At 44.1% G+C, this 21,870-nt stretch overlaps 1 protein-coding gene across 1 annotated transcript in view; it reads left to right on the top strand.

Moving 5' to 3' along the window:
- LOC136588273 (uncharacterized) overlaps positions 1-11,637 on the top strand; it is a 29,451-nt gene extending 17,814 nt beyond the window's left edge. The window contains exon 4 of the mRNA XM_066587368.1: positions 6,504-11,637. Within this exon, the coding sequence (XP_066443465.1) occupies positions 6,504-6,874 (371 nt within the window). The 3' untranslated portion in view covers positions 6,875-11,637. The remainder of the gene's footprint in view (positions 1-6,503) is intronic.
- The last annotated feature ends 10,233 nt before the right edge of the window (positions 11,638-21,870 follow it).

Raw genomic sequence — 21,870 nt, 5'->3', positions numbered from 1 at the left:
GCACAAGAGCATTATGTACACTGGAGAACAAGAAGACAGAAGCGGTTGTAAACCATTTCGGTCTTCTCCTTAGGGTCCTCAGCTGTCTTGATGGCTGGGAACCTGACCTGCTCCTGTTACATTGCAAAATAAAATTCAGCGCTCCAAAGAAATATTCCGATCCTAAAGCAATCCACTGATAACAAGTTTATTTGCAACGCGTTTCGTCGCTTTATGCGACTTTTTCAAGGAAGATAACATCACACAATATACACCATCATATAGTCCTATGTGAACTCACATGTCTCTACTCCACGGCGTTTCACCCAGACAGCCAATTACACTTCTGAGTTTGGGAAGCCGTCCGGGGATAGACGGAGGAAGGAGAGTGTTGCGTCCCTCCGTTTTTTCCCGGACGGCTTCCCGAACCCGGAAGTGTAATTGTCCGTTTGGGTGAAATGCCGTGGAGTAGAGACATGTGAGTTCACATAGGACTATATGTTGGTGTATATTGTGTAATGTTATCTTGCTTGAAAAAGTTGCGTATAGCGACGAAACGTGTTGCAAATAAACTTGTTATCAGTCGATTGCTTTAGGATCGGAATACGTCTTTGGAGCGCTGAATTTTATTTTTCTATATTTTGGTCAAACTTCGTTGTTGTTGTTTCTTACAGCGGGCACCCGGCGGCAGCAGTTCCGATGAGCCGCGCCGCTCGTCAGAACGGTTAACACTTTAAATACCCCTGTCAGAGCGATCCCGCTCCATTCAACCATTTGTTCGGACTTGCGAACAAATCGACTTGCGAACAGGCTCCTGGAACGGAACCTGTTCGTAAGTCGGGGACTACCTGTATTTGCAGTTGTTATAATAATAATAATAATTTTGTAAATATGATACTTTCTAATGGACAACAAAAAGAAATAGTGCTAAGCAGCAAGCTTTCAAGCCTCCTTAGGTCTCTTCATGTTTAATATGTTTTTATTGAAAATTTGCAAAGGAAAAAGAGCATCATATAGCGGGTCTCGCAGGACCACAATAATAGCTTATAGATTAGAAAAAAAGGATTTTGTGTGCTCACAGAATAGCACAATTTTCAAACACCTACCGCCATATACAATGGAAAAAATAAAAAAAAATCTAGATTAACCAAAAAGAGAATTAGTAGATCTTGGGTGAAAGGAGAAAAAGGAGAGAGAAAAAAGAAAAAAAAAAGAGGGGGGCGGTAGTAGCTCGCCAAAAAGAAGAAAAAAAAACCTAGTAGCGGCAGGGATATAGCTGATCAAAACCTCGCTATGTGTCACCAAGATGGGGGCCCCAATCCAGGCCTCCTTATAAACCCCCGGGACCCATATCTCTACCATCCCGTTATATTTTGGAACTCGGGTGAGTCACAGAATGCACTCCAAAGTACCCAGGTGCGTCCATTTGAGCATGCAGCCCCAGAGCCCTCGTCAACCAACTCCTCCATATACATCAATTGAGTCAGCTCCTGGATAGATACCGAGTTTGAGGGAGTGACACTACTCCGCCATTGGCGTGGGATTACAGCCCTGGCCGTAATGAGGAAATGGTGTAACAGACCTTTTTTAATTGTAGCATAAGGGCCAGGATTGACAGAAAGCAGTGCCAGCTGCGGAGTGACCTCCACTGTGTCATGGGATGCCCACCCATATAACTCAAACACCTTTTCCCAGAAAGGTTGAATGAGTGGACATTCCCACCATATATTTAGCATGGTACCAGGGTCGGACCCACATCTCTAACTTACATTTGAGACTGAGGGGAAAACACGATGAACCAGTTCTGGGCATCTGCACCACCTAGAGAGGAGCTTAAAATTTTTCTCTTGTGCCACAGAGGCTAAGGGTAGTTTGTGTGCAAACTTGAAAGCTCCACCCAATGAGTCCTGCAAGTCCCTCTCCCAGCCTCTCATGTACTGTGGAAGACCCTGTGTGAGCCTTCCAAAAATGATTCCGTAGATCCTAGAGAGGAGCTGGACTGGAGAACTAGCTCACAAAAATAGGTCCTCCAGAATGAAGACAGCTGGAGATACTCTATCCACATCAGTTTCTGATGTGGCCGAGATGCCTGTAGCTCGTTAAATGATGGAAGACCCTCAGAGCACACAATCTGGCCACACCGCATGTCCTCCTCCTCCCGTCATCAGAGAAAACTCAGTCTATCCCGCCCCAGAGGGAACATGGGGTTGTAAAAAAGGGGGGGTCAAGGCCCCCTATGAATCGTACAAATCGTAATGTCCCCCCTGGTGGTCAGCCTGTCCTACACATCCAAGCAGTTTAAGATCAACGGGGTATGAGGTAGAGCTGTTGACCTATCCTCAATGGGGATACACAGCAATAGACGTGTATACCATGCTTCTATAGTAACCAATAGGTTGCCCTGGAAGCGCTCACACAGAATCTGCACTGGTGAAAAAGATAGGACAGCGCGTGCTGACTCACTCGTCATCTCCATGCTGTGGTGCTGTCAATGGTGCTGACCACAGGCTCCTATGGGAGCCATGGCAGCACTCTGCGCGCAGCACGGACATGTGAACAGGCTGCTCCGCGGAGCATGGAGCAGCTTGTTCACTGCAGAATTCCCGCATCTCAGCAGCGTGGTTTGCACGCTGCTGTAGCAGCATGTAAACCACGCTCATCTGAACGAGGACTCAGCTTTCTCTACACATCCTGGCAGCATTTTAACAGCTTTTTACATGAAAATACTCTAACATATTATAGAAAATTATATATATATATATCCTTAAACTTGCGACTTCCTTCTTGATTCTTTGTCCTCAGATCAGGGTACTGCTTTAATAAAGGTGCAGATTGTTTTTTAGGGCACATCTAGCCGCCTCCTTCAACTACTACACGTCATGAAGTCTAGATCTAGGTCTGCCCTAAAATGCATTGCATCTGTACCTTTTGTGCCTTTCGACAAAAAATGTAATGAATTCTTTTCGTTGGAGACGTAGAAGGTTCCATCTTTTACATGATGTACCTCAACAACGGTGGCACCCGGTATACTGCACTTTTTCCTTCCTTCATCTTCTACTAAATAAGAAGGAAACCGAGGATAAGACGTTACCTCCCTGAAAGAGTCAACGAGTGTCTAGGCAATGCTAAAGCATCCAGTTGGGATGTGAGGCTTTCATTTCGATATGTGTGCCAATAACCTTGTTTTCGCAGCAGGAAGTTCTTGCTCTTCTTTTTTTTCTTCGATAATTAGTTCTAAGAGATCTATATTTGTTTACACTTCTATTTGAAGGTATGTTTTTCGATCCAATCGGCAGCATGGCAGTATCATAACTTTTCCGTAAGAGACTTAAGGGGCCTTTTTAGGCTTTCTCAAACTTTCCTCAACCCAGTCCAGTTTACAGGTTTTATTTTTTGGTGGTGTGTGCAAATCAAAACCTCCTCGCTGGCCATAAATCTGTCCGGCCAGTCACAGAAAGAGGCAAACATGTGGCCAAAATACATACGACTCTTAAACAAACCCGCGTTAAAGAAAATAAACCAGCAGCTCGCAGAGTTCCAGGCGGATCATGAGGCAATTCCATTAGGTTAGGGTCTGATACACGGAGGAAAACTCTCACTGGTCAACTAATTAATTAACAGAATGATTGAAAAGACAGAGGCTGGAAGGAAGATAACACCGACAGAAGTCTATATGACACTATTTCCTCTTATTATTATGTAATTCTATATTGAACTACTATCAATTATAATTCATGGCTGTATAATTGCCAGTGTGATAAACTTGTGGCATCCTAAACTAGAAGCTGCAAGAAGAAGCTGGAGATATCGGGGTGGCCGCGGGGGACGGCGCGGGGCAGTGAAGGGGAGCGGGGAGGAGAGTGAGAGAGATCCCTTTCTCTCTCTCTCCCTCACGATCCCCTCCGCAACCCCCCTCGCTTACCCCCGCGGTCCCCCCGAATCTTCAGGGACGAGCCAGCAGGTACTCTAAAAAGGTGATGCTCTCTCAAGTATATCGCCTTACCGAGTATGCTCGCTCATCTCTAGTAGCTTCGTTTAACTTATGCCAGCGTCATGCAAGCGTATGCACGAGCGCAGCATTTTTGTGGAATGAACAATGCTTTATTCAAGCGCATCAGCGTATTTTACTGCACTGCATAAACATGTTCATTTGCATGCGGTAAAAAAAACGGACCGATTGATCCAGATGCGTTCTTTTTCCTGCGCAATTGCACAGTGTTTCACGCATCTCCTAGCATATTTTATGCACATTTGCACATCCCCTTTGACATCTATGGGGACTTTTGGTGCGCATAAGTGCAACATGCTGCATTTTTTTGTATGTGGAAAATTACGCACATGTGAGCAAACCCAGTGAAATCAATGGGCTCTATTCTTTGTATATTGCGCGGCCTTAGGGCTTACGAACATGTTTGCACCGGCAAAACGTGAAGAAGCGAACCCATTGATTTAAATGGGTTCATTCTCATGAGCATGTTTCTCTTGCGCAATTCCTGTGTGCGAGCAAAGATAGGAACTGCTTTGTTGTTCTGCATTTTATGTAGCAAGCTAATATAGAAGTCTATGGCTGGGTAAAAAAAAATCAAGAGGAAGGGTCTGACCGGCGGACAACGCAGGAAAAAAAGACAGCTGCCATTATTAGGCTTTAAATAGCCATTCTATTCCACCGGAAGGGAGTGTCTCGCGTGTGACCTGGCATTGCGAGCGTAAAAATTACAGTACTGTGCGCAGACATGCATGTAATAGCCTGCGTATTGCTAACTCCAAACATTGTTCGTGCGCAAATATGCTCCATTGAAGCAAGCGTATTTGCGCATATGTTGTTCTATTGAAGCCCTTTTGCATTACTTCATATCTTCTCCTCCAGTCACATCCAGTGCTGCATTCTAAACTCTGCAGATTTCCCCACTGTTTTCAGGTCGCAAGATATAATCGCACTGCAGCCGATCCAATGTGCAGGGTGCAATATGAGGTGTAACGTTCACATTCTGAAATGTGCAGTGGTGGGAAAAGAAATCTTCCACAGGGTGATTAAAAAATCCATTATAATCAATTTTATAATTATATATGTAAATAAAGAAAAAATCATGGATTTTAAAATAATTGTTGTGTAAATGGTATGTAGAGCCAAGATGTATCGCTATCTAGAAGGGTATGGCCTCAATAGGAATCCACAAGACGGTAATGTTGCAAGCAGGGGCGTAACTATAGAGGGTGCGGTTGCCCCCGGGCCCAGGAGCCTTAGGGGGCCCATAAGGCCTCTCTTCTCCATATAGGGAGCCCAGTACTATGAATAAAGCATTATAGTTGGGGGCCCTGTTACAGGTTTTGCATTGGGGCCCAGGAGCTTCAAGTTACACCTCTGGATGCAAGTCATATCCTGGGTATACTACTCTACATGCATTCTGCTCCCACGTATGTCCATACTACTCTACATGCATTCTGCTCCCACTTATATCCATACTACTCTACATGCATTCTGCTCCCACTTATATCCATACTTCTCTACATGCATTCTACTCCCACTTATATCCATACTTCTCTACATACATTCTACTCCCACTTATATCCATACTACTCTACATGCATTCTACTCCCACTTATATCCATACTACTCTACATGCATTCTGCTCCCACTTATATCCATACTTCTCTACATACATTCTGCTCCCACTTATATCCATACTACTCTACATGCATTCTACTCCCACTTATATCCATACTTCTCTACATACATTCTGCTCCCACTTATATCCATACTACTCTACATACATTCTGCTCCCACTTATATCCATACTTCTCTACATGCATTCTGCTCCCATGTATATCCATACTTCTTTACATGCATTCTGCTCCAACTTATATCCATACTTCTCTACATGCATTCTACTCCCACTTATATCCATACTTCTCTACATACATTCTACTCCCACTTATATCCATACTACTCTACATACATTCTGCTCCCACTTATATCCATACTTCTCTACATGCATTCTGCTCCCATGTATATCCATACTTCTTTACATGCATTCTGCTCCAACTTATATCCATACTTCTCTACATGCATTCTACTCCCACTTATATCCATACTTCTCTACATACATTCTGCTCCCACTTATATCCATACTACTCTACATGCATTCTGCTCCCATGTATATCCATACTTCTCTACATGCATTCTGCTCCCATGTATATCCATACTACTCTACATGCATTCTGCTCCCACTTATATCCATACTACTCTACATGCATTCTGCTCCCACTTATATCAATTCTTCTCTACATACATTCTACTCCCACTTATATCCATACTACTCTACATACATTCTACTCCCACTTATATCCATACTACTCTACATGCATTCTGCTCCCACTTATATCCATACTACTCTACATGCATTCTGCTCCCACTTATATCCATACTACTCTACATGCATTCTGCTCCCATGTATATCCATACTACTCTACATGCATTCTACTCCCACTTTGACCTTACATTACATATCATGCTTTTTTTGCAGGCAATTATGATATCCAGGTACAAATGAAAGGCTACAACTTTACTCTACTGGTTGAAGCGACAGAGGACATCCCAGCCAATTTGCAGGACTCCCAGAAACTCATGAAAGAGTTGAGTCGGGCCACCAAGGTTCTTATTGGTAGTCAGACCAAGCTGGGAGGTTTGGTGTTCTCTGTGAATCAGATACAAGGAGAAATGGCTAACCAAATAAAGGAGGTCAATACTGGATACCTGGATCAGATACGTTTAGTGGAGAACCTTGAGGAGAACATCAAGAACATAGAGACAGCTAAACTACTATCCACAGAGTATGAAGATGAAGCCAGTGAGGTTCTTAAGGAAATTGCCCATATCGCTGGTGTTACAATATGAAACAACATATATATATATTTCAAAAAAGACATTTGTTCTATCTACTCATCTGCTTCAATCCAAGTAGGCTTCAAATTCTTGAAATAATGTCAGCAAGACAAGGTCTATAAAGTAAGTCGTAGGTACAGGGCAATGGCAGCACCACTGGTCAGTAAGTGCATCAAGACTGGCTGTTGTTGATTGTTCCAGCTATGACATTGTGTTCTGTATGAAGTGGGACACAGCGGTCTGCAGTCTCACTATATTACATCCAGACATTAAAAGACTTGATGCAGTGCTAATGCTATGGATAGTGGCAGGATAAAAAGCCACAACTTTGACATTCTATCCTACATGTAACTTCACACGGCTCTAAACTTAAACTAGGAAAATTGGCTTCTATTACTTCCTCTGGATCAACATTGGGGTGGGGGGTGGGGTCACTGGCTGAACTGGATGGGCAAATGTCTTTTTCCAGCTGGTCCTAGTTCGCCTTATACATAGCATGGTCTTGACCACTCTGCCACTAGATCCCTGTAGGGGGCCACATGGATTGGGAGAGCATCTGGGAAAAGTCCAGTCCAATTTAGGAAGAGACAGATTACAAAAAATCTGTGGGTGATCGGCAGAGATTATATGTATATAAAATGTACTTACTTGAATAGGCCATATGTCATATATCATTTGTCAGTAAACCCTCCGAAACGCATTGCATTTCCTGTACTGTACCAATTGTCGTAAACTTGTGGAATAAATACTGAAGGAGAATCTACTTTCCAAAGAAACCTGGATAATGTGTGATCTAGTCATTTCTCAGACACCTCTGCATTATACCAGTCACTGCATTGGCTATCCATCCACTCCAGAACTAAATTTAAACTCCTCACCCTCGCCAACAAAGTTCCCAATGGCGCTGCACCACCATACATCGCCTCCCTCCTGTCCCTACATCACCCATCCCTTCACTCTCCTAACATACTCAGACTAAATACCCCTCTAATACGAACTTCAAATGCTTGCCTCCAAGACTTCACCAGATCAGCACCGATCCTCTGGAACACTCTACCCCAAGGCATCCGGACAATTCCCAATGCACTAAATTTCAGACGCGCCTTAAAAACGCATCTATTCAGGGAAGCATACCAAATCCCCCGACCTATTCCCCCTGCCCCTCTGTTTGGATCCCCACACTGTCCACCCTGCCTATCGCACCCGACCTCTACCCCTGCACCTCCTTACCAACCCCGTTTGGCTCCTAATAACTGATTTCCACACATAATTCCTGTACTGCCTGTGCTCCCCCATGCTTCATCCCCCCCCCCTTTGTACTTCCTGTATCCCCCACCCCCTTTGTTTCAAACTGATTGTATAGAACATGTAATTGTTGTATTGTCTGTTTTCTCCCATGCTCATAAGCGCTGCGGAATAAGTTGGTGCTATATAAATAAAGATTATTATTATTAAAAGCCAACCCAATTTTTGAGGAGGCTTGCCTGTCTCCGTGACCTCCTCCTTCAATTAAGTAATTCTTATATACATGTACTCTCTACCGATCACCCATTTACAAACTTGGAGCAGGGTTTTTTTTGTAATCTGTCTCTTTCTATGTAGGAATATTTAGTTTTATATACATTCTTTATATCGTTTCTGAAGGGTTCGGGCTGGGCTGAAATAGCAGGAAAAACTTGTTGCATAACTCAGTACCCGCACTTCATTTTGATCTTCAAGTGCACTACAGATCTGTCACTGACGCAGCAGGGACTCGCCATTTTCTAATCTGTTAGTTAAATTCCTGAAAATCCTGTATGGTTCTTTTTTGACACAGAATATGTTACTTCTCCCCACTCCTCTCTATTGGGTTCTCCCCACCTCTCCATCTGTATTGGACGACTTTTTTGCATTGCCACCGTAGCCAGCATTTCTTCATGTCATACAATGAAAATCTTAAACTAGTGTTTCCCTTGTGTCTTTGTCCCTTGTGTCTACTTCTTGCCATGATCACTTAGATTTGTGTTTGTCCCTGACTCTTGCTCCGGTCATGGTTTCTGTTTCTGTACTTATCTCTGCTTTTGACATCTCATCTTCTAACTTCCTTTGGCTCCTCGTTTTTTTACTTTTTCCCTGGTTTGCTCCATGGTACCATTATCATCTAACCTGGTCTTTTCCTTCTATGCACTTATCAGAGTCTCTCCTGGCACATATTGACTTTGAGCAAAGTACTCCTTTGCATCTTTCTGCCTACAAATGGTAAAACTCGAGTTGTGGTTATCAGGAGTTTAGTTATGATTGTAAATATGGCGGCATCACCATGAATATTAGATGTTGTCCTGTTGTTTGCACTGGTTTCCTTGGGCGTCTGCTTTCTCACCACATATCAAAACACACAGTGCTAGAATGACCAACTAAGGCAGCCTTCACATCTGTGGTAGGGATTCCATTTTCCTGCTCCAGTTGGGGAACGGGAAAGGGGAATCCTCAGGCCGAACGAGTCTGGAAACAAACCGCGCGGAATGGATCCTATGAACTATAATCAGGTCTGTCCAGTTTGCTCTCAGCTGCCCGGCATGCAGCACTTTTTCTTCTGGTATCTTGTGCCAGGCCTGTGACAGGACCTCCGACCAGAGGTTCCAACACAGATGTGGACCCGGCCTAAGACATAAGCTTTAAATATGTATATGAAGCACAGAAGTACAGTATTTTCCGAGCGGTAAAACTACAGATGTTCATTACAATGCTGTGTATATTTTGTTAGTGAATAATGTATCTTCGTAGTTTATATATCCCATACTTTCTGTATGACTTTGTTCTGTGTGTTTCCATACTGTCTGTCTGGCTTTTGCTATATCAATTGAAGGCTATTTTATTGCCAATGTGTCTTCCCTTACCACAAATTCCTTAATTCCTTCATGGAAGGGGTATTTTTTTAAGGGTTTTTTTCCATTACTTCAAACTGCTCCACAACCTCTCTGTACTTCCTGGTTGCCGATAACCAACACCTGTGACTGCAGTAGCCAATCACTGACTACAGCAGTGACTTTCTATAGCCAGTGATTGGCTGCAGCAGTCACATGTTCTGGTCAGCAGGTCAGCCAACTGAGAAGAACTTACCTTTTTACTGGCACTGCCGCCTGATTACAATGAGAACCTTTGTGCGTAATCTGTCTCCCCCCGATTTAGCAGGAGACAAAAAGAGGAGTTGGGTTGCTCACGGGGGCATTTACTTCTCAACTGGTCGGAGCTCTGGAGTCTGTGGACTGGTGGAAGGATAGAGGGGGAACACTATTTCTTTGAGGAACATAGAGGTGGGCACTATCATATTGAAGGAGCACAGAGAAGAGCACTAATAATTTGTAGGAGCACAGAAGAGGACAGTTGTAATTTGTGGGGGAAGAAAGCAGCATTATCACTTTAAGGGGGAAGAGAGGCAGTATTACTCAGAGGGAGCACATAGGAGGGCACTAATATTTTAAGTGCACAAGGGGTCACTATCAACTTGTGGAGGCACAGAATGCAAAAGAATGGAGAGTGTGCAAAGTTAATTCATGGCTGGAAGAAGTCTTCTTGGTAGACTGGGCTTGGTTAGAGAAGAAAAAGGAAAGTTGGCAACTCCAGTCAGAGGAGACATCACCTATGACCACTGGAGGTAACTGCACAGTAGTCATGATCAACGCCCCTAGAAAAGCAAATGTATTTAATATAAAACCCTAAAAACACCCCTGGCTACTGGTCAGCATCTAGAGAGGAGGGCAAGCTGAACTTCTGCACCAGAGCCTTTAGCTACACCCCTGATGGAATCTGTCACTTGGACATACAGATTAAATTAGAGGATCCATAAAATCACTTAATGTTAAAGATTCATGCATACTTTCCCCCTAAACTGGGTTTCACTCCCGTTAATGACATCATAGAGGGGGTGCAGGATGATGAGGACGATGCAGAGGGGGCTCGGGGAACATAGGAAGATGTGATCTGCAACTTTTTTCTATGTCTTTGTATTAAGATTGCTGAACAAAGTGTTCTAATAGGCAGTTACCCAGAATCCAACCTTACGGACTGATCTTTTAGGCTAAGCATCAATTAGAAAATTTGAAAAAAAAATTCGTATATGTTGGCTTTGACTATGGAGGACAATTTAAAAACAGCTCAAGGTAGTCTATAATATAGAAAACCCATCTCCTATGCCCTATTAAGTTATGGGGTAAGTTACAGGGGGATGTTGGGGGTTGACAGTATAAAGTGACAATGCAGGAACATATGCATATACAGTATAATGTTTCAAGTTGGTGAAAGAGTGCTCCTATCCCAGGAATACCCTGTGATCGGCTACTAGTTGTGGGACCCCCAAGTGTGGACGGCATTTTTATTGGCAGCAATAGGAGATGCTTTATTATGTATATATAGATTTTTTTTTAGCTTGAGTTCAGCATTAATTTAATTATTAATTAATCCAGGACACAGATACAAGAGTAAGGAAGTTGGGGGAATAACTGGCTAATGAAATAAATCTTACTTCTATATCATTTCTATGCATCTTGTATAGCTATACAGACAGGACAGAGAATACATTAGGACTGTGAAGAGCTGCAGCCACCAGAAAGTGCAGCAAAGTCCATAAACCAAAAGCTGATCACAGATGAAAGAAGTCTTACATATGGCTTTGCCTTTGGGTATTTACCCCGGCTATGTCACTAGCCCTACCACTTTATCATTCCTGCCATCCACAAAATGATTGTTAATCGTAATCACAGTTTGGCCAGAAATTCATTAAAGTTGTTTTTAAAGTACTTTTTAAAACTTTTCGTTTTTTTTGTCTGTAGTCTTTTACAGTCGAAAAAGTCTTTCCTGGAAATATACTTTGTTATTTTATCCAGCCAGAAATGTAAAATATTCAGACGCTTCCTTTTTATAACACCCGTTTGGATAATGCAGGTTGGCAAAATGTAAGCAAATATCGGCTGTGCTGGGTCCAGGGCAATGCGATTTGCCAAAAAAAGCAAAATGCAATGTAGCCCTTTTGAGGAAATACATTATCTGATCTATCTATCTAATCAGCATGAATGATAGTGGGCAGAAGTAGTGCCATATGAGAGGGTCTCCTGCCTTAGGGCGGCTTCACACGGGAGAATAGAGCCCATTGATTTCAATGGGTTCGCTCACATTTACTTTTTTGCACGTGACAAAAAATAGTACCTTCTTAATTTTTGTGTGCATTTGTGCACCAAAGGTCCCCGTAGAAGTCTATGGGGGGGGGGGGGGGGAGTGCACAAGTCTGTGTTCAATGTGCAACGGTATGCGCAATATATATGCTGCGCAAATACGTGAAAAAAATAACACATCTACAACTTATTGCAGATGCAACTCATTACCCTGCGGGCACAAAAAGTTGTGCTGATTTGCTCGCAATTGCACATAAGCTCTCATGAAGCCACCCAATTTAGACAGAATGATTATCGCTCAAAGAAATTATTCAAATTAGCGAAATTGAATGATATAATCGTTCACTCTATACGTGAGCCAATGACAGGACGACGAATAAATCGTTCGCTTATTGTTTATGCAGCATAAAAATCATTACCTCGTTCGCCTATTGTTCGGGTTAACCGGCGCTCGTTTAGTCATTCTCATCACTTATACAGCGAATGTGAAAGACTGTGTAGTGGCCCAGGACATCATCCTGGTCCCCTCCATAAATGTCATACGTGTTTGTCCTATGTGAATGCACTGTGCAAAGCTGCCATGTCATATCTAGTGTGTGTGTTGCACAGCTGCGGCGCTTGAGAGGTTAACTGTAATAAAATCATTGCCTGCATGTAGGTGTTTGTCTTGTCATGTGGTGTGTAAGAAGGTGTAAATATCAGTGCTTGAGAGCGGGAAGAGGTCTTCCATCTTGTCTGCTGAGAGAGTGCTAACACAGAGCCACATGGAAGCACCTTCAGCTTCTTTGTGATGAAGATGGAGGAAGAGGAAAGATATCCCACAGCAACGGAGATGTGGATGTGAGTGGAGTGAGTCCCAAGATCCTAGAAAGCGAGAGCAATTCAAATAATTCTGTATAGAGGAACCCACCATACAGGTACCAGTTCACACTACAGGCTTTTCCTGTGTGGCCATCCATAGTTAGGATCACCGCACAGAGTTAGGTGACTAAATCATACCCACGCGTCTGCCGCACAGGGGGTTATTGTTTATAAGCCTTCCTGTCAATAATTGTCTGCCGGAGTGTCAGTGGAGCGACTTCTACCCCCCTTCCCCCTCTGGAGAGCTCACAGTCCAGAAGCGGTGTCGTACAGATAATGTGGACTGTAGGACCGGTTTCATCCTGCGTATCCTCCCTGACCTTTGAGCTCTAGTCTGCTGTCACTTAAAGACAATTGTACCTGCATTAAATAAATGTAGACCAGACAGCATCAGATGTCTCAAGAGTATCTTTCTTTATTCCTCCATAAAAGACTGGCGACGTTTCGACCCCTCTTGGGGTCTTTATCAAGCTCAGTTAGTACAGACCATATAACATACATATATACAAACTACATAATGACTAAAACATTGCAGGTGTGTAAACACAAATCATCACAAATTGACTGCACATCGGTCATTTAACCATATCATTAACAGAACGCTGGAAAGATACTCTTGAGACATCTGACGCTGCCTGGTCTACATTTATTTCTGGATTCCTGTGTTGGGTTGTGATCTGGACCCTGCTGGGCTCTGCATTGTTTTTCTCCTCGCCGAATAATACGGCTTCCAAAGACGCCAGAGGATTTGGAGTTATCCTTGAAGTGCTGCAGTTGACTTATTCTTGACTACATTTGTACCTGCATTGCCTTAAATACCTGTTTGTAAAAGTTTATTCTTTAAGTAAAGTTATACCGGGCCCTAACCGTTCCTGGGGACCCAAGGTACTATACACAAGTCTCTGTGCTTATTCTGCGCCGCGTAGTATACTGGGGTGTGGGGATGGTGGCGTCACGAGTGATAACTACTATTACCCCCATCAACCCGTTTATTGGCATTCCCTATCCTAGGGGTGTTGAAGCTGCCCTGCTGTCCTGTTCTGGCCTCGGCTATGTGTCATCCCTCTGGGACCAGAGCCTGGTAAGTGCCGCCGTGACAAGTCAACACTTACCCCTTCCAGCTCTGCATATTAGTCAAGTGTCTGAAGTCATCCCTCTAGGGGTGTTGCAGCTGAACGATTCTCGTTGGAAGGAGCCAACAATGTATTTGTGTAAATAGGCTGCTTGAGAGCAAACGAGCCAGCGGTGACGTCACTCCCTCGTTCACATGATAAAACGGTTCATCTAATAGGATCCTTAGACATCCCTTTTGTGTTTGGAAAGCGCACAGGTTCGCTCTGACAATGGTCATTGATTGATTTGTAGGGGTGCGTTTAGACAGAATGATTTTTGTTCAAACAAGCGAAAGTGAACGAAAATCTAAATCGGTCTAAACTCGAACCAACGAATGAACAACGAATGAGAACATTCGCTTCTCCCTCTTCATTCAGTTTCAGTCCGCATATAAATCATTGTTGGTTCATTCACTTCTCATTCAGTTTAAACTCTGGTCTTCAGTCTTTCACATTTGCTTATGTGAAACACAGACAGATTCTGAACGACGCTCGTTGAACGAGCCAACGATGTATCTGCCTCTCTAAACAGCCTGCATGAGAGTGAACGAGCCAGCGAAGACGTGCAAATGAGAATTGTTCAATGTAAATTTCGCTTTAGAATGCCTGCGCATGGCACATCTGGATTCCGCGTGAGGATTTCCACCGCGGAAGACCTATGATTCATTGTGGAAATTAATTTAAAATGCTTGCGGACTATCGCGGTTTCGAGAGTTTTTCCGCGTGGATGTGGACCTCCCATTGCTGGTGTTCTCTAGTGAATGCCAATAGAGCTCTACAGTGCTGGGTTATGAGCACAGGTCCAACTACGGGATGTCAAGCCGTCAAGCCACCCTCATAGAGTTTGTTTTTGACAGCTTGGTAAGAAACATGGAGACCATTAGCCAGTTAGATGTCATTTTTTTAGGGTTTTAGCAGCTTATACCTCCTCACACAGAGGACCAGATAATGGTCCTGATGTTAGTTGATGTCATTTTATGGTCCTGATAAGCTTGTATTGTGTAATGGCCCGAGACCTAGCGTCTGCTCCATGCTCTTCAGACTGGACTGGGAGACACAGCAAACCTGTTAATGACGACCGGCGTGGATGTGCCGTCCTGGAGGAGCAGGACCACCGATGCAACCTAATCGGGCTGCAGGTAGTGCAGTCTACCAGTAGTCAAACTAGACAAGAATCATCGAGGAAGGATAAGAAGAGAGTCATCGAAGAGGTGATTTCCAAAGTGGCTTAAATCCAACAAATGCCAATTTCCATAAATCAGGACTTTCTGTGGTGTGACTTTGGACACTTTGAAATAAAACTTGATCTTAACAGTGAATGTTTTGTAGATATCGGAGTGATTTTGTCTATAAAATGTTGCGAATGATTCGGCAAGAATCATGAAAAGTATCTAATCACGCTTGACTCAATGTTTTTTCAAAATGGATATTAGCCACTATGGTACTCATCTCTTCAAATGTGTGCGGCCACAACTTGTAAAATCGTTCCCTTCTTGGGGGTGTCTTGCTGTTGGCTCTCCAGGGCACCCGTTGTCACTTTCATTTACACCACAGCAGGTAAGATGTATCTACAATAGCTTCTAGATAGAGTAATATCCCTGAGGGAATGTCGCTCGTGTGAATAACCCCAGGGGCGTAACTATAGAGGGTGCAGGGGATGCGGTTGCACCCGGGCCCAGGAGCCTTAAGGGTCCCATAAGGCCTCTCTTCTCCATATAGGGAGCCCAGTACTATGAATAAAGCATTATAGTTTGGGGGCCCTGTTACAGGTTTTGCATTGGGGCCCAGAAGCTTCAAGTTATGTCTCTGTGCAGCATGGTTTAGGTATGGGTACGGGTACAGATACAGATAGAGGGGGGCCCCAGCTCACATTTGCATCAGGGCCCCTGAACCTTTAGTTACGCCCCTAAATAACCCCTTACCTCTCTGGCTGCTGGTTTGTACAGCCCTACCACAGTTGAAGCTAATTCATGCAAGTGATATTTTCGCACGAGTTTTCTGCAATGTCATGCGCCCAAAACTCTCACGAATATGAAATCCTTTCTTTCCTTACATTGCTGCAAGAAAAAAAGGTCACAGCATGTTCTATCTTTGAATGGGACCTTAAAAACCAACACATTGCACTTGCATGCCATGCAATGTGCATGTGAGGGTGATGTGATGTTTTCCATTGACGTCAATAGAAAACATTTGCGCAGGAGGATCGCAAGTTTCACAGAAATAAGACAATGCGGTTTTTATTAAAAAATAATGCTTTGCATTGCTGTGAAAAACGTACGTTGACCCGTGTGAATAAGCCCTTATTCTATGTTTCCACTCTTCCTCCCATGCTTTGGAGGAAGGACAGTTTTCTCCATCCTTGTTTACTAGCAGTGCATTACCTGTATAATACTATATGCAGGTCAGTGAAGGTTTATATGGGTAAAGGACATGAAGCCTACATGGTATGAGGACCAAACACTGCAGAAGCTCGGAAACTGCATAAATCAAACCTTGACAAAAACATTTATGCCTATCATATGGTGTATATTGCCATGAGTGTCAACAGGATGTTGGGGTAACTCCACTAGAACTTTACGTGAGCTACAGAATTAGTTTTCCTTTAATTTCCTTAGGCCTTATTCACACGAGCAATTTTACGCGGCTAATGTGTGTGTTTACATGTCCGTGCTTTACAGGTGTACAAACACACATACCTGCCAAACATAGGACATGCATGCACCATAGGTCCGGGGTGCATGTCAATATTCCCCGCGATCCCTGCCATGGCTGTTACAGCTGTGACAGCTGTTGCTGATTATCGCGATGTTCTCCCATTGCTTCCAACGGGGTCGCCGCTGCTGCCGGCGGCCCCATTGAAACCAATGTGCTGCCGGCACCCCTGCAGTGATTTTTGGGAAAGGGCTTTAAATATAAGCCCTTCCCTGAAAATCATCCCTGGTTTGTGTAAAAAATAAAAAAAAAAATATATATACTTACCTCTCGGCCGCTGCCGGGGCTCAGGCGCGTCTAGCTGCTTGGGTCCCATCACTGCAATGAAGTTCTTTCAGCAGGCGGGGATTTAAAATCCCCGCCTGCTGAAAGGGCTGTGTCTGATTGGTTGAGCGCTGTAACCAATCACAGGCAGCGCTCAGCTTTCATTCAATGAATGGCTGAGTGCTCAGTCAATCAGACGCAAACCTTTCAGCTGGCGGGGATTTAAAGTCCCCGCCTGCTGAAAGAACTTCATTACAGTGACGGGACCCAAGCGGCTAGACGCGCCTGAGCTCCGGCAGTGGCGGAGAGGTAAGTATGTATTTTTTAAAAACTTTTACACCAGATAGGTATGATTTTCAGGGAAGGGCTTATATTTAAAGCTCTTCCATGAAAATCACGCTGGTAGCAGCAGTGGCACCATTGAAAGCAATACTGCATGGACCTGCATTCACGTGTGTTTGTGCACGTACGTGGGTGCACTGGTTTTGTGCGCACCTATGTATGCACCAGCACGCACTCGTGTGAATGCACCCTTAGCCGCGTAAAAATGTGTGGCAGGTGGAGATAGGAAATTGGTGGCCAAATATGCCAGACGATGTTTTTATGCAGTTGGAGAACATTTGTCTTGCCCTATCCTTTGGCCCCAATCAGCCGCCAGCTACCATAGGCTTCTATGGGAGCTACCGGCAAAGGAGGGCGCGGGAGGGGGGTTTAGCAGTGGCTAAACTATGTCAGCTGGCTCTGTTGAGCCACTTGAAAGATTTCACCTGGCCAAAGGAATTCTGGACTGTGACATATATACGCCACCCCTGGCCATATGAATGAGCAAGAAAACGCAAGATTTAGCCGTGACTTGGTCACGGCTTTTTCTCGTTCATGCGATTTCTGGTCGCAACAGTTGTGTGAATAAGGCCTTACGAATACAAATGAGCCATGGTATCATTTTTGGGATCCATCCTCCCTCTCCTTGTCATTTCAATATGCTTTGTACCTGGTAGACCTTTATGACTGCCGTAGTGCAATAAGGAGAATAATATGGACTTTGAGGTATGGGACAGCTGAAACATGAAGTATATATAGGCATTATATAGCTAAGGTATTAATTTTATGATTTATTTTCTTTCCTGTCTGCATAACAGTCTTTTACTGGTCCAGGGGGAGACTCCGTTCAGACGCCTGCAGTTTTGTAATTTACTTTTTTTTTCTTGCTGTGGGTTCTCGATGAAATTCGATGTTCTTTCAGTTAAAATGGTAAATGAAAACACGCAGCAGCGAGCTTGTCGAGGAGACGAGGGAAGACGTGCCATCTGCAAAGATTTAATGCTAATCTGTCCATTACACGTGTTAGGAGACTCGCTAGGATATACAATGGTGTACGGATATCCAACATACACATGTACTGGGTATTTATGTATTATTTTAGAACATTTTCCAATATGTATTTTTAGTCTGTAGTTCCAGTGAAAAAGATCTCGAGAAGTAAAGTCAACATATCACAAATCTGAAACACAGATAATCTGATAAAGGACTAGTTAAAGGCAAGTAGTGGGTACTAGTTAGGACAGGAACCGAAGAACAGACTAAATCCAACAAGATATGAACAAGAATGACTCTAGAGAGCTCCAGGCCCCCTTCCTGGTGTTGGTTGTTGTCATGATGTCATGCCTTGACCCAACTCTTGTAGACATGAAGTGCCTTGTGGTTCTCTCGCTACTTTTCCATACATTTATAGTGTTTGCTAATGTGGAAGTCCCTGTAGAGAGGGAATCTTGTATAGGATCACACTATCCATGAAGAAGAAGAATAGGACAATGCATTTTTTGCATTCATGGGCTTTACAGCAGCTGCCTTAGCTACCTAAGAGGTCCCCAACCTTTTGTACCTTGAGAGTCATATGCAACTTTAGGTGACAGTCAGGAGTCAGATTAAATTAAAGGGCCACTCCAGGGATTTTTATTATTCATTCATTATGTAGCCCTCCCACTAGTATATAAAGTGTGTTAGTTAGTTGTTTCTCTTTATCTGAAACTCCTGGCCTATTTTTCCTTAGATGGACATGTGACCTCAGTTCTGACCAGCTCAGATCTTTTTGAAGTTATGTGGTTGTTTTCTAACGCAGAGCCACTCCGATCACAGTTACTGATGATGATCACGCAGCTTCTGTCACACAGTTATAATAGAGGAGATCACAGGCACAGCTCATCTGTAGCTTATTTTAAAAACTATAGGAGCTAATTATAATTAAACTGTACCCCCACCTGCAGAAAGAAATGGTATGCATGGGCTGATGAATCATGGGATAGATGTGAAAGTGAAGCAAAAATCTTTCAACATCAAGATGTTGACTGATAAAGGTGCACTTACAGTGAATGATTATCTTTCCAAGAATCGTTCAAGTGAATGAAAGTGAAAGATTCTGTACAGCTGAAATGTCAACCAATGAGTGAATGGCAAACAAGAATTATGCACTCCTTGTTCGCCATTCAGTTTCAGCCGGAGTAAAAATCATTGTCAGCTCGTTGGCTTCTTATTGCATTGATCACTCAGTATTTCACATAGGAATGTGAAACACTGAATGAGAAGTGAACAAGAAGTTCACGATTCCCAGCGATATTTTGCCTGTCTAAACAAGATGAATGAGTGCGAATGAGGTGGTGATGACGTCAGCAACTCATTCGCTTGGGCAAACAAGAGTTATGATATTCTCATTTGGTGTAAAAGGGCCATAAGGGGCTATACTGCAGGGAAGACGAGGCGTCCAAAATGTGGCATGCAATCGAGTGAGGGGGTCAGAGATGGAAAAATGTGTTTTTATCAGAGTAGCCCTTTAAAAAATGGAAGAGGAGTCCTCATCTGAAGAACAGGAGGATAACGAACCTATTTCAAAAGGTTTTATGAAGCAGCTACTTGCTAACGCCCTGAAGCCCCTAATATCAGACCTATCTGAAATAAAGGATGATGTAAAACATCTGGGGCGCAGGGTTGAAGACTTGGAGGTTTCTTCCTCCGCCATCACATCTCACGCCCGGGCTCTGACGCTGGTGTTGAAGGAACAACACGAGCACCTGAACCACGCCATAATTGCCCAGGAAGACTTGGAGAACCGGAATAGGCGATGTAACGTACACATAAAGGGGCTCCCCGAGTCTTACGAGGCGGACTCCCTCCTTAAGGTAGGAGCTGAAATTTTTGAACTTCTACTAGGACCTGAGAAAGCTCTGCATATGGGTATTGAGCACATTCACAGGGCTCTTAGACCCCCCCCCCCCTCCCACAAATGATCCTCCCAGGGACATTATTTGTAAAATGCTCTCTCACCAAGACACCCTGGCTATTTTAAATTCTGCGAGAGAGCACAAAGGGTTAAAGTTTGGAGGGCACGCACTGCAGTTTTATCAAGACCTAGCGCCCTCAACTCTGTACAAGAGGAGACTCCTGCGACCGTTGCTTGAGGCCCTCAGGGCTAAAGGCTTGCGTTACGCCTGGTTGTTCCCTTTTGGACTTGGGATTACCGTAGGGGGGCGCAGGCTCACTATAAGAACCCCAGAGGATCTGCACAAAGCTTGGCCCCTGCTGGATATACCTCCTCTCGATCTGCCGTGTTGGCTCCCGCTTCCAGGGTTCCCGAACCTGCCAAAACTCCCTCCGCCTGATGCTTGGCAACCAGCCTCCAATGCGAAGTCTCCTAGAGGGAAGCGAAAGAAGGCAAAGGAAACCATCAACAACGAGGACACTTGAAGCTTCCGTATGTTGTTGTTATTGTGTGCCTTTTTTCTTTACAGGCTGTACACATACGGCCTGGCTATGCGCCGTTAAGAAAGTGTCCGTGTTGACTCAAGCCGGCGTTCAAGCTTTTCGGCTTCCGACCGACCTCGAACTCACCGAAACGGCTTAGTATAATTACTATATAGTGTCGCAGCATGTTATGATATGTTTATCAGGTTAAAGTTGACTCCTCCGCTATTATTGCATCCCTCTCTCGTCTAACTCGAGATGGGATCCATGACCTTATACCCCCCTTCATGGTTGTCCTCTCTAAAGGACCCCGTCGGACCCCTGCAGTTCAGGCTGTCCATAGTTGATCGGTCTTTATCCGAGTAAAGGCCGACCAACCCGCCTCACACCCATCTTACCCTCCCCCCCTCCATCATCTCACGAACAGACGATCCAGTCGACGTGAGACCCCGCAGTACTTTCCATCTGGAGAGAATAGCCTAGTTCTCTCGTTCATACGGTTTTTTTACAGTCTACCTCCCTCCCTTTTGTCTCTGTTAAGTTGGTCCTCCCTCCTCAGCTCTCCCCAGGTGTTCTTCTTCCTCCCCCTTTCCCTCCACCCATCAGTCTCGGGTACCCAGATAGGCGAATCCGAATACAGGAGTTGTAGTAGTCTTTTATCTGCCTACGACTGACGCTTTTCTTTTTCCACGCTCTCCAGAGTTAGGTGTGCTAGAATCTACATTAGCATGAATGAACCAATGAAATGGACCACGTGGAATGTGAAAGGACTGAATTCACCATCCAAAAGGCATCACATAGCGTTGCTGCTGAGAAGGTACGGTACTAAAATTGCATTCCTGCAGGAAACCCACTTCAGGGGAAATAGACGTTTATCACTCCCTGGAAAACATTTCACGCAGGCATACCACAGCACGCATCCGACATCCGCCACTAGGGGGGTCTCTGTACTGTTTCATCATTCAGTAGCTTTTACATGTGAAGCCCAACATTCAGATGATGAGGGAAGAGTCCTCTTTTTAAGAGGCAAACTTCTAAATCAAAAAGTGACGATTGCTAATTTGTACGCTCCAAACGCGGGGCAGGTGCCCTGGTTGCTGGGACATCTCGAGATCTTAAAGCATTTCGCAGAGGGCCCAATTCTCCTGGGAGGTGATCTAAATTTGACTTTAAGTCC

Source organism: Eleutherodactylus coqui, chromosome 13, assembly GCF_035609145.1.
Source record: "Eleutherodactylus coqui strain aEleCoq1 chromosome 13, aEleCoq1.hap1, whole genome shotgun sequence".
NCBI lineage: Eukaryota > Metazoa > Chordata > Amphibia > Anura > Eleutherodactylidae > Eleutherodactylus > Eleutherodactylus coqui.
The sequence above is the reverse complement of the archived record's forward strand: the minus strand, read 5'-3'. Positions and strand labels throughout refer to the sequence as shown.